The 13,271-nt window shown below is 33.1% G+C and overlaps 1 protein-coding gene across 1 annotated transcript; it reads right to left on the bottom strand.

The window, feature by feature from the left end:
* Window positions 1-2,655: 2,655 nt before the first annotated feature.
* On the bottom strand, window positions 2,656-12,479 carry LOC134701244 (uncharacterized protein PF3D7_1409500-like; the record flags this gene model as incomplete). The annotated part of the gene is given in 2 exon segments (XM_063562373.1): window positions 2,656-2,748; window positions 12,396-12,479. Coding segments are annotated over 2 exon segments (177 nt in total), but the record flags the coding sequence as incomplete, so codon positions are not given.
* Between the last annotated feature and the right edge of the window lie 792 nt (window positions 12,480-13,271).

Genomic DNA, 13,271 nt, shown 5'->3' with positions numbered 1-13,271 from the left:
TGACTTATGAGAGATCCTCTACTAGTCATATTGTAGGGAAAAGTGTAGAATTGTGTTTTTCAATGACAATATTACTAAAATTTGTTGAATTTAAAACTGTTCATAGTAAATACCAAGGCAAGAGTATGTATACTATCAGGTCTTTAACATTCTCTGTAGGTTCTTAAGGTCAAATGATGGACACAACCATTTTCCTTGTCAATCTATACATTGAAGTTACAAACGGTGACTTTATCCATGTAGTGCTATTAAAAATTTGCCTCCTAACTCCCACTTTTTTTCATAATTATATTAGATATAAAAAAGGCCATATTCAAAAATGTTTTAAAATCTTTGTTATTTTCATTGTTATTGAACGGAAAAGGTGCCAAATTTAAATGTATACAAAAAAGAGAGAGAGTAAATTTCCGCTAAATTTTAAAGGGTTTATATCTCGAAAACAAGCACATTCATTTTTTCCTCCCTCCTTAGTTCTTTTATATATGAACTGTTAACTTAAAACAGTGTTTTGAAAAGCTTTTTAGCTCGAAACACAGGAACGAACATCCTTAAGTCACATACAAGTTCTAACATTATTCACCAGTCTTCACGTTTATCAACCATGTCAACAAGCCCTGCAGCTCCGATTTGTAATTTTGCTTTCGGGCCTGTTAAAATCATCTCTACAGGCCAACATAATCTAACTAAATTTGAACAAAAATGAGCTCAAGGCCTGTAGATTCAAAAGCCATCGTGAAGACTGATTTACTCATTGTTCACAAGTTAAGTTTTTACTGGCCAAATGTTTTTAAGAAAATGATTCAGAATGTTCGACATACGACAAATTCTAAGAGGGACCGCAACATATGATAATACAGCAGCGAAGCAAGACCGGTTTTGTTTTCGGTTGATACCTATTTGACTAAAAGTTTCATTTGACAGCTTATTTGTGTTATTTTTCAGGTTGATTTTTGAAATATTTGATCAAAATTTAAATACCCGTTGAATCCTTATAGAAAATATTTCATGATATTTAGATCTTGAATAAGATTTATAGTTTTTCCTTAATTTTGCCTTGATAACTATAAATAGTAACAAGTATCATATACCAACTGTACCTGCTTATTGGATATACATTTCAAAAACAAATTCGGTATTCATGAGATTGCCGCTGCTACTTATACTTTATAAAACGTCAGTAGTGTCATACCTAGTCTCCTCATCTTTTATTTTGTATATAATTCTAGACTATTTACCTGGTTTGTAATAACATGAGCACCACGACGGGTGGAACATGTGGAGCAGGATCTGCCTACCGTTACCGAGCGCATGAGATCAACCCAATTTTAAGTTTTCTATGTTGTTCCTTGTGTGCTTTTATTTGTCTGTTTGTCTTTTTTTCATTTTTAGCCATGGCGTATTTCAGTGGTCTATCATACTTATAATTCATACTGGTTTCTTCTTAATTGATTTATATTTTACTATTCAGATTTGATTTATAATTTCGAGATTATCGTTCATACATATACCAAATTATCGCTTTGTTATAGTGCGTGATAAAAAAAAAAAGGTGCAAAATATAGGTCGTTTTCTCCTCTGATAAGTAATTAGCCCAGTTACGAAAAATGAAAGATGAGTAGGTCTGAATTCATGAAATCGAAAGAATATACCTATTTAAAATTAATAGAGCTGGAAGATTTTTCTGTTAATTTGATGCAAAGTTTTCCCAATGGAGTACGTTATACTTGCTTAGAATTGCTTTTTAAATTTTCGATTGATTTTAATTAACATGCTTAGTTTTAATAAATTTGACATCTGGTCATGTCTGAAGATATTTTATTGGACGGAAATCCTATGTCCATTAAAACGATGTTAAATCCATTATTTTAAACAGCATTTATAAGAAAAGAAATTCCCAATGAAAAAAATTAGATGATTACATTATACATGTTATAACATACTTTGTGTTAAACCGACACTTTTTTAACAGTTCAAAATATCGCGCTTTTAAAATTTTCCATGTCGAGGCAATGTACATGTGACGAACTTTGTGTCAATAACCAAGATTAAAAACTGCGTCCTGACAAATGAGCTTGACATAGGTGTTAACAGAATATAAGGTAAATTTTACTGCGGAATTTAAATTCCTTGTTACTGATACTATTGTTCTTAAAATAGCTACACACTTTGCCTTTAATTGAATATTGAGATTAATTGAAAATAAAGAGTAATATTGGGAAATTTTGTATTGTAATCAACTTCCTTGTTAACAAGATTTCTATTGCGTGTCAATGCATCGCATGTCGTTTAAATTCAAAATTAGTCGACTGATTCAATCAAACTATGGACGCAGTTTGCATTCATGGCGTTGGTTGTTGAGCTGCAAGGCGCATAAGATCCAACCACATATATACTGTCCTTATTGTTTTGCAAATTGTATTTTGCTGACTTTAAGTTTAAGTAAACAGTGTCTTGGTTATTAAACCCTGCTTTTGAAAGTGGGGATGTATATTGATCACAGAGTCCATTCGATCGTTCGTCCGTACGTTTGATGTATCATTCGTCCGTACGTTTGTTGTATCATTCGTCCGTATGTTTGTTGTATCATTCGTCCGTACGTTTGTGATATCATTCGTCCGTACGTTTTTGATATCATTCATCCGTACGTTTGTGGTATCATTCTTCCGTACATTTGTGATACCATTCGTCCGTACGTTTGTGGTATCATTCGTTCGTACGTTTGTGATATCGTTCGTCCGTACGTTTGTGGTATCATTCGTCCGTACGTTTGTGATATCATTCGTCCGTACGTTTGTGATATCATTCGTTCGTCCGTTTGTGGTATCATTCGTCCGTACGTTTGTGATATCATTCATCCGTACGTTTGTGGTATCAATCGTACGTACTTTTGAGATATCATTCGTCCGTACATGTGTGGTATTATTCGTCCTTCCGTTCGTTCGATAGTCGGTCTACCCGTCCCGTCTGTTCGATCATTTGTCCGTTCGTCTATTAATATTTCTGTTCCATGTTTTCGTTCGTCTGTTAATATTTCTGTTCCATATTTGTATTCATAAATAGCGAAGAGTTTTTTTTTGTTTTTTTTGTAATCCATTTAGGGAGTTGCTTATAGCGATATTCGGTAAAAGAGAATATGTTGGCCCGCCACCTTGTTTTTGTAAAATAGACATATATCACTAACATTTTTTTCTCTGTTATAATCGTGCATTTATTTTTTACTCTACTGTGACTTTCCGTTTTGAATTTTCCTCGGAGTTTAGATTTTTGTTTTTTGTTTTGAAGATAACATTTCTCCCAAATTTAATTAACTATATGAAACCTAAATATTGACTCAATTCAATTTCATGCATTATCGGGTAGATTGTGGTTACCCTAGAGAACGTGCAACTGATTATCATACCTTATTATTTTGAACTGAAAAATTACCTCCAAATCAAAAACGTCAACTCCAGAAAATATATTTTGAAATTATTATTACACTGGTACCTTCTGAACTATTTCAAATGTATTTTTTAAAAAGCAAAACATGAAATAAGTGACAACAAAAATGAAACTACAACGTAAAAACGTCTTGTGTTAGTTTGCTACCTTATGACCTCAACGCTACTAGAAAGGAAGGCATAAAACCTAAAACCTGAGGTGGATAAACAAATACGGTGTCGCGCCAAGAATCATAAAAACAATTTGAGGAAAGGACGAAAAGTTCTTGGTCAAAACCCCGGCTCCTTTATATTTTGTTCAGACATCGAAGAGGTATTACAAAGTTTAAGAAGCATTGGCGCGCTCTTGAATATCATATAGTAGGAGAAAAGTATATTCCATACGCGGATGAAATTGAAAAAAAGTAAAATCACAAAAAAACTGAACTCCGAGAAAAATTCAAAACAGAAAGTCACTAATAAAATTAAATTGCTGCTAAGTTCTAATGTTATAATCGTTTCGTTAACCATAGATTCGTGTACCTAGATGATTACTGTAGTAAACCTTGTAGACTATATGACTTGAATGAGAAGAAAGCAGTTGTTTCTGTGATTTCTTCTAAATCAGGTTATGGGAGATATATAACTGGGGTCCAAATTGAGAAAAAATGGCATCGTTCACGAAAAGAACATACACATTTAATATTTATTTAAAATTAAAGGATAAAACTTCTTTGATCTAACTGATTAATCTCCACTTTATATAAAAATAAGAAAAGACAGAAAACCTACTACTGGTTAGAACATACTCTTTACAAACCCCCTTGGCTCTCAGCCTTAAACATTGGCATTATGCCATTGCTGTATAGTACAACAGTTGAGCTTTTTTTACAATGGTATAACTAAACTAGGTTGTAAGGTAAATTTCAACGAGACTGAAACCTAACGACAGTAAACTATATACGTCTGTTGTCAGTAAACGACAGGTATCTACATAATGTGCGAAGCATTACAAAGTACAGATTCATCATTTTATGTGATGTGAAAATATTGACAGCAACAATGAATAATCTACAATTAAAACATTTTGTCTTCAAGCGAAAAAAACAAACTAATAAATTTCATGCATTTAAAGGCATTTTGGATTTACTAAGTAATGATAGTAAAACTATTTAGTACGAGATTGCTGGAATATGATAGTGTGGTGGTTTAAACTAATTTTTTTTATATAGATTTTAATCTTCATATCTCTCTCACGTGACCAGAAGATTAATAAAACGTTCATAAAGGAACGCACAATAAAACCAGTTAAGGCAAACAACTAATTGAAATGCAATTGTTTAAAGAGGGAAACAATAATAAAATATACGATAGAATGATGACCAAAAGAAAATTTCTCCCTGTAAAATTATTGTTCTCTCTTTTTTGGTAAATTTGTAAACCATATACTTCAGCTGCAAAATAAACATTGTTTTTAAAATGCAAAAAATCGTTTTTTAACTGAAACAACCCTCAATTACATGTTTTCTCGAGTTTTTGTTTTTCTGAAGCTTTCAGGACTTTCATAGACTTACAGTTTAATAGCCCCTCATAATTTCCGTACTTAAAAGTGAACATTTGTTCCAATATGAAGAATTCAATATAGGCGTTTATCGGAGTTTTCGGGATTTGTTACGTAAAATATGTTAACTCGGCCTAAATATATTTGATCTGGATATTATCATCGACGTCACAAATGATTGAACAGACGTCGATAATTATGGCCCAAACTTATCATGTCATCATCCATTTTTAAATATCGTCAAACAAAGAAAACACTTGTTTCTGTCATACAAAATATATTCACATTTATCAGATATTAATCATATTTATGTTGTAATATTAGCTGCTAAACAAAATATGAGGCTCACTTGATCAAATTTTCGAATTTTAACTCACAGCCTATATTTTACAATATCAATATACAGACAATTTGATAACCAGTACATTTCAATAACGTATTTTCAGAATCGGATTTAGACATTTTTAACAAATCTTCTTTTATTTTAAAGTTGGGGAGGGCCTTCAAATAAATCAAAAACCAAGAGATATATAAAAAAATGAAATCTTCTTTCATGTTGTTTTCAGATCCGAATGGCTACAGACAAACAAATACTATGTGGTCCATGTAGCGTTGATGACGTCACTAAGAATGCTTGGAGATGGTGCACTAGTTGTGAAGAAGGATTATGTGAAGATTGTGATCATCTTCACAGAAGGAGCAAATCCTCAAGAAATCATAAGGTTATTTCTATAGAAGATTATCGCAAGATTGAAAATATTTCTATCTCCCAAATTTGTGAGCAGCATGGTCAAACTCTGGAGTGGTTTTGTAAAAATCATGACGAAGTCCTTTGTGTCGTTTGTGTCCCGTCAAAACACAAGGCATGTTCTGATGTTATATCAATTAGTGTTAACTCGCTAAATTCAAGACAATCAACTGCAATATCTGACCTAGAAGAGACGATTGAAGGAACTCTGCAGAACGTGAAACAATGCATCAAGAATCGTGAATCTGCTTCAAAGGAAATAGACAAACAAGAACTTGAGGTCAAAACCATGGTTCTTGAAACGAGAACAAAACTTAATAGCCACTTAGACAAGCTACAGGAAAAATTTTTGCACGAAGTAAAGTCAACATCTGTCACTTGTAAATCAAAATACATGAAAATTCTTCAGAATCTAAAATCAACAGAAGAAATGCTAACCAAACTACAGGAAGAAACAAAACATATGAAACAATTTTCTTCTGATATACAAGTATTTCTTGGAACACGTCAGGCCAATAAGCGGATCGTACACGAGGTAGAATCCATCAAGAGCGAAGTTGGTGCTGCTAAGGACTATCAATTGAAAGTATCTATTCATAGCATAGTCGAGAAATTTGTACACGAGGTTGAAGAATTTGGTCGAATAAAGGTCACGGAATGCACCGCCATCAACTTTGATTTAAGAGATTCAAAAATCGAGCAAGCTCAAATTGAGACCAACGTCCCAACAGCACGAAAAATATCAAGCATAAAGCTACAGCTGATTAAATCATGTCAGTTGTCGAGTACATCTGCATTCAATATAAGTGGTTGTGTCATATTGCCTAATGGTCATTTATTGATGGCAAATGACACAAAAGACAATAATTTAATAGAAACCAGTGATACAGGTGAACATATCCGTGACATTCTAGTTTCTAGTGCTCCGTTTGATATTGCTGTTATAGATTTTAATCTTGTTGTAGTGACGTATGGGGAGGCATCATTTATAGAAATAATGAATACCAATATCTTCAACGTTCAGAAGAAAATCAGTTTTCAAGAGAATTGCTTGGGAGTGTCTCACGTGGATGGGAAACTTTTCTTAGTACACGGAAACAGTGTACAAGTCCTTGATTTATCTGGACAAAACTTAAAAACAATAAAAACAGTATCTAAATATATAAGTCGCATATGTGCGAGCAGAGACAGGATAATTTACTCAGATTGGAAAAGCAACAAAGTGCACTGTTTACTTTTGCATGGGGAAGAATTCTGGCAGATCAAAAGCGAAAGCATTCAATTTCCTCAAGATGTAACAGTAGACAATTATCGTAACGTTTACGTTCTGTGTTATGAATCCAACAATCTCACGATAATTCAAAATGACGGAAGCGAAAGTAAAAAACTGCTTACAACTTCTGATGGACTACTGAGGCCACAAGCCATGTACTATGACAATGATAAAAATACCATGCTGATATGCAATAGAGGAGGAAAGATAGCGTTGTACAAAGTTGTGTGAAGCTTTTAAAAAAATAACGGATTAGGTACTCATGTTCTTGAAAAATTATTACGATAATTCATACATCATGTACATATACTAAACGGAAATATGGTCACATTTTTGTCTCAATAAATAACAGAATGTATTATGACTCTGTATTAATAGTTGTATTTGGTAGTATTTAACAGTAAATTCTGAAATTATCGTGAAGATATAAGTTCAAATCTGATCGACGTACACACTCTAGGGCAATTAAAAATGTTTCCTTAATCTACGTTTTCCTTGTTTGAATCATTGACAGTTATTTAGTTATGGTTGAATTACAAACAAGTGCTTTCATTTTTATGAATATTCTCAGTTTGGGAAAGAATATGTTTAAAGATTTTTTCATAATTAATAATGAACTGTTTACTGAACTTTTGATTTTTTGTAATACTAAGGCTTTTCTACCTCGGAAATAGATTACCTTAGCTGTATTTGGCTAATCTTTTATGAATTTCGGTCGTCAATGCTCTTCAACTCCGTGCTTTAATTGTCTTTTTTAACTTATTTGAATTCAAGCGTCACTTATGAGTCTTTTGTAGAAGAAACACACGTCTGGCGTAAACACAAAATTGCATCCTGGTAGCTATGATGAGTTTGTGTACAACCACTGGGTCGATGCAACCGCTGGTGGAGTTTTAATTTTCCCAAAGCTATTACTAGCCAGTAGTCAGCATTTCTGTGCTGACATGAATCATCATTGATATGGATATATTTATAAATAACTGTTTACACAACTTTTGAATTTTTAAAATACGAAGGCTTTTCTACCTCAGATATAGATTATCATAACAGTATTTTGCAAAACTTTTTTGAATTTCGGTCCTCAATTCTCTTCAACTTCCTGTTTTAATTGGCCTTTTAAACTTATTTCGATTCGAGCATCACTGATAAATTTTTTCTAAACGAACCGCGAGTCTGGCGTAAATACAAAATTCCATCCTGGTATTCAACTCCGAAATTATACCAATTTGTATATGCTATGGTTATTGAATCAGCAGTATACTATGATTGCCTTTCAAATTATTCAAAAAATCAAGATAGTATCAAGATAATGTACATGCGTTCCTATCTTAAGAAGAATACCACATAAAAGCTAAGTTTGATTTAAGATAGCATTTGCTTTATATGACGTTTCGATAGTGATGACAGGTTACATTTAAAGCATATTTGCTCATATGAATTGAAGTTTGAGTAACGCTTAGATGAAGCACACCATTGCAACACTGAAACATTTATCCATTTGTTATCCGCGGTTTTTGTTTTTACCCCCAGCTTTGTGTTTTTTTCTTAACCGATTTATGACTTTTGAACACCGGTATACTACTTTTGATACTATTATTACCGCTCAACACTCCAAGTCATCTATAGCATTGGTCAGTTCTGTAAAACATAACTTGATCAGAAGACACTGTTAAAACCAGTTGTACATATAAACATGAAAAATATTCTGTATTAAAAATAGATAAAGGATTTTTTTGTATTTGCAATTTTTATTTTCGTCTCAGTTTCCGCCTAATGCAGAATTTTTATATTTGGTAAAATCAGTTCATCGCTAGATGTATGTCCGTACAGATATGTTATATACTTATACATATCAGCAACCAAATGACATAGTAATTGGGTTGATTGATTAACTGATTGATGTTTGCATTACGTTTGTTAGGAAATTAACAATATTTGTTTTTTTCAAGAATGTTTAATGTTCAAAAGCGCCGCAAAGTCCATACACGAAGCATTGGTTAAAAGGTCCTTATTCCTCGACCAGACGTGACTGCATATTTACACATTACTCTTCGATAAGCGGACCGGTATTGTGGGTTAATCGTATTCCTCAGAATGAGACACTGAAACTAATTAAAAACTTCGAAGACATCACTAGGAACGGGGAATGGAATGATGATATCAACATGATCAATTATAATTTACAAGACAGATGCAGTGTAAAACTTGCCCGATCATTCAACCTCCCAAACCAGGATCCTTACACCTGGACATATTTGCATTAAAGAGAGAGAGAGAGAGAGAGAGAGAGAGAGAGAGAGAGAGAGAGAGAGAGAGAGAGAGAGAGAGAGAGAGAGAGAGAGCGAGCTATAAAGAACATTAAAAGATTAGCGTAAACCATTACAATCAGGAATATACCAAACATACTAAAACTATCAATATTATTGAAAAAGATGTTAACATTGACAGAAAGACAAATCTAACCTTGGACAAAATGGCGTAAGATGAAGAACGTACATTTCAGATGGACTGCATTGTCCTATATGCGCAAACGCATACGGATAAGGATACCGGAACAGTTCCCGTATGCAATAGAAGAGGAATGGTTACTTTGTACAAAGTCGTTAAAAATGGGTTTTGCTCATTGTTTAAGGCCGTACGGTGACCTATAGATGTTAATGTCTGTGTCATGTTGGTCTTTTTGTGGATAGTTGTCTCATTGGCAATCATACCACATCTTCTTTTTTATATTTAAAGGCTGTATGTTAACTTTTTGGTTCGCAACAATTTTTCAGACACTTATGTTTTGATACTGAGATGAAATAATAAAGTAGGAATATAAATTTGAATGAAAAGATTTATAGCATTGGTATCTAATTCAATAATTTTATGCATACATATTAAGAAAACTTTCTAAATTAATGCTGTTATTTTTTGTAAATGACTATGAAACCTCATCAAATATACCAGGCTTGCAACCAGATCATAAAGGAACATGTTATTTTAGTTTAAGATTCAATTTATCTGTTAACAAGTTTTGTTTTCGGTTGATACCTATATGACTAAACGTGTCATTTGACAGCTTATTTGTGTTATTTTTCAGGTTGATTTTGGAAATATTTGATCAAAATTTAAATATCTGTTGAATCCTTATAGAAAATATTTCATGATATTTAGCTTTTGAATAAGATTTATAGTTTTTCCTTAATTTTGCCTTGATAACTATAAATAGTAACAAAGTAACAATATCTTTCTCCGTATCATTTTATACTTATACTTCGCGGAATTTGACACAAGGGGTTATCTCAGTATCAGAATCTAATGGCAAACGAGACGATTTTGATTTTGAAATTAAAAAATTTCCCACTCTAGCAGCAATTATTATTTACCAACTGCACCTGCTTATTGGATACACATTTCAAAAACACATTCGGTATTCATGAGATTGCAGCTGCTACTTATACTTCATAAAACGTCACTAGTATCATACCCAGTCTCCTCATCTTTTATTTTGTATATAATTCTAGACTATTTACCTGGTTTGTAATAACATGAGCACCACGACGGGTGGCACATGTGGAGCAGGATCTACTTACCCTTACCGAGCGCCTGAGATCAATCCCATTTTTGTAGCGTTCGTGTTGCTCAGTTTTAAATTTCATATGTTGTTCCAAGTGTTCTATTATTTGTCTGTTTGTCTTGTTTTCATTTTTAGCCATGGCGTATTTCATGTGTGTATTTCAGTGATCTATTATACTTATAATTTATACTGTTTTTTTCTTAATTGATTCAAATTTTACTATTCAGATTTGATTTTAATTATAATTTTGAGATTATCGTTTCATACAGATACTAAATTATCCTTTTGTAATAGTGGGTGACAAAAAAAAAGGTGCAAAGTATAGGTCGTTTTCTTCTCTGATAATAAATTATCCCAGTTACGAAGGATGAAGGACGAGCAGGTCTGAATTCATGAAATCGAAAGAATATACCTATTTAAAAAATAAATAGAGCTTTTGGTCTATTTGGTGCAAAGTTTTCCTGAACGAGTACGTTATACTTGCTTAGAATTGATTTTTAAATTTTCCAATGATTTTAATTAAAATGCTAAGTTTTAATAAATTTGTCATCTGGTCATGTCGGAAGATATTTTATCGGACGAAAATTCTATGTCCATTAAAAAGATGTTAAATCCATTATTTATAAGAAAAGAAATTCCCAATGAAAAAAATAAATAATTGCATTATACATTTTATAACATACTTTGTGTTAAACCGACACTATTTTAACAGTTCAAAATATCGCGCTTTTAAATTTTTCCATGTCGAAGCAATGTACATATGACGAACTTTGTGTAAATAAACAAGATTAAAAACTGCGTCCTGACAAATGAGCGTGAAATAGGTGTTAACAGAATATAAGGTAAACTTTTACTGCGGAATTTAAATTCCTTGTTACTGATACTATTGTTCTTTAAATGGCTACACACTTTGTCTTTTATTGAATATTGAGTTTAATTGAAAATAAAAAGTAATATTGGGAAATTTTGTATTGTATTCAACTTCCTTGTTTACAAGATTTCTGTTTCGTGTCAGTGCATCGCATATCGTTTAAAATTGAGAATTGGTCGACTGATGTAATCAAACTATGGACGCAGATGGCATACATGGCGTTGGTTGTTGAGATGCAAGGGGCATAAGATCCAACCACATCTATACTGTCCTTATTGTTTTCCAAATTGTATTCTGCTTACTTTAAGTAAACAGTGTCTTGGTTATTAAACCTTGCTTTCGAAAGTAGGGATGTATATTGATCACAGAGTCCATTCGATCGTTCGTCCGTACGTTTGTAATATCATTCGTCAGTACGTTTGTGATATCATTCGTCCGTACGTTTGTGGTATCATTCGTCCGTACGTTTGTGATATCATTCGTCCTTACGTTTGTGGTATCATTCGTCCGTACGTTTGTGATATCATTCGTCCTTACGTTTGTGGTATCAATCGTCCGTATATTTGTAATATCATTCTTCCGTACGTTTGTGATATCATTCGTCCGTACGTTTGTATTATCATTCGTCCATACGTTTGTGGTATCATTCGTCCGTACGTTTGTGATATCATTCGTCCGTACGTTTATCATATCATTCTTCCGTACGTTTGTGATATCATTCGTCCTTACGTTTGTGGTATCATTCGTCCATACGTTTGTGGTATCATTCGTCCGTACGTTTGTGATATCATTCGACCTTACGTTTGTGGTATCATTCGTCCGCATATTTGTGATATCATTCTTCCGTACGTTTGTGATATCATTCGTCCGTACGTTTGTGATATCATTCGTCCGTACGTTTGTGGTATCATTCGTCCATACGTTTGTGGTATCATTCGTCCGTACGTTTGTGATATCATTCGTCCGTACGTTTGTGGTATCATTCGTCCGTATGTTTGTGATTTAATTCGTCCGTACGTTTGTGATATCATTCGTCCGTACGTTTGTGTTATCATTCGTCCGTAGGTTTGTGATATCATTCGTCCATACGTTTGTGGTATCATTCGTTCGTATGTTTGTGATATCATTCGTCCGTACATTTGTGGTATCATTCGTCCTTCCGTTCGTTCGATAGTCGGTCTATCTGTCCCGTCTGTTCGATCATTTGTCCGTTCGTCTGTTTATATTTCTGTTCCATGTTTTCGTTCGTCTGTTTGTATTCATAAATAGCGAAGAGTTTTTTTTGTAATCCATTTAGGAAGTTGCTTATAGCGATATTCAGTTAAAGAGATTATGTTTGCCCGCCACCTTGTTTCTGTAAAATAGAAATATACCACTAACATTTTTTTGTCTGTTATAATCGTGCATATATTTTTTGCTCTGCAGGGACTTTCCGTTTTGAATTTTCCTCGGAGTTCAGTATTTTTTGTTTTAAAGATAACATTTCTCCTACATACAATTAACTATATGAAACCTAAATATTGACTCAATTCAATTTCATGCATTATCGGGAAGATTGGGCAAATGATTATCATACCTTAATATTTTGAACTGAAAAAAATTACCTCCAATTCAAAAACGTCAACTCCAGAAAATATATTTTGAAATAATTATTACACTGGTACCTTCTGAACTATTTCAAAGGTATTTTTCAAAAAGCAAAACATAAATAGAAGTGCCAACACAATTGAAACTACAACGTAAAAACGTCTTGTGTTAGTTTGCCAACTTTTGACCTCAACGCTACTAGAAAGGAAGGCATAAAACCTAAAACCTCAGGTGGAAAAACAAATACGGTGTC

This window comes from Mytilus trossulus, unplaced genomic scaffold (assembly GCF_036588685.1).
Source record: "Mytilus trossulus isolate FHL-02 unplaced genomic scaffold, PNRI_Mtr1.1.1.hap1 h1tg000234l__unscaffolded, whole genome shotgun sequence".
Classification (NCBI taxonomy): domain Eukaryota; kingdom Metazoa; phylum Mollusca; class Bivalvia; order Mytilida; family Mytilidae; genus Mytilus; species Mytilus trossulus.
This window is presented reverse-complemented; position numbering and strand designations above follow the sequence as displayed.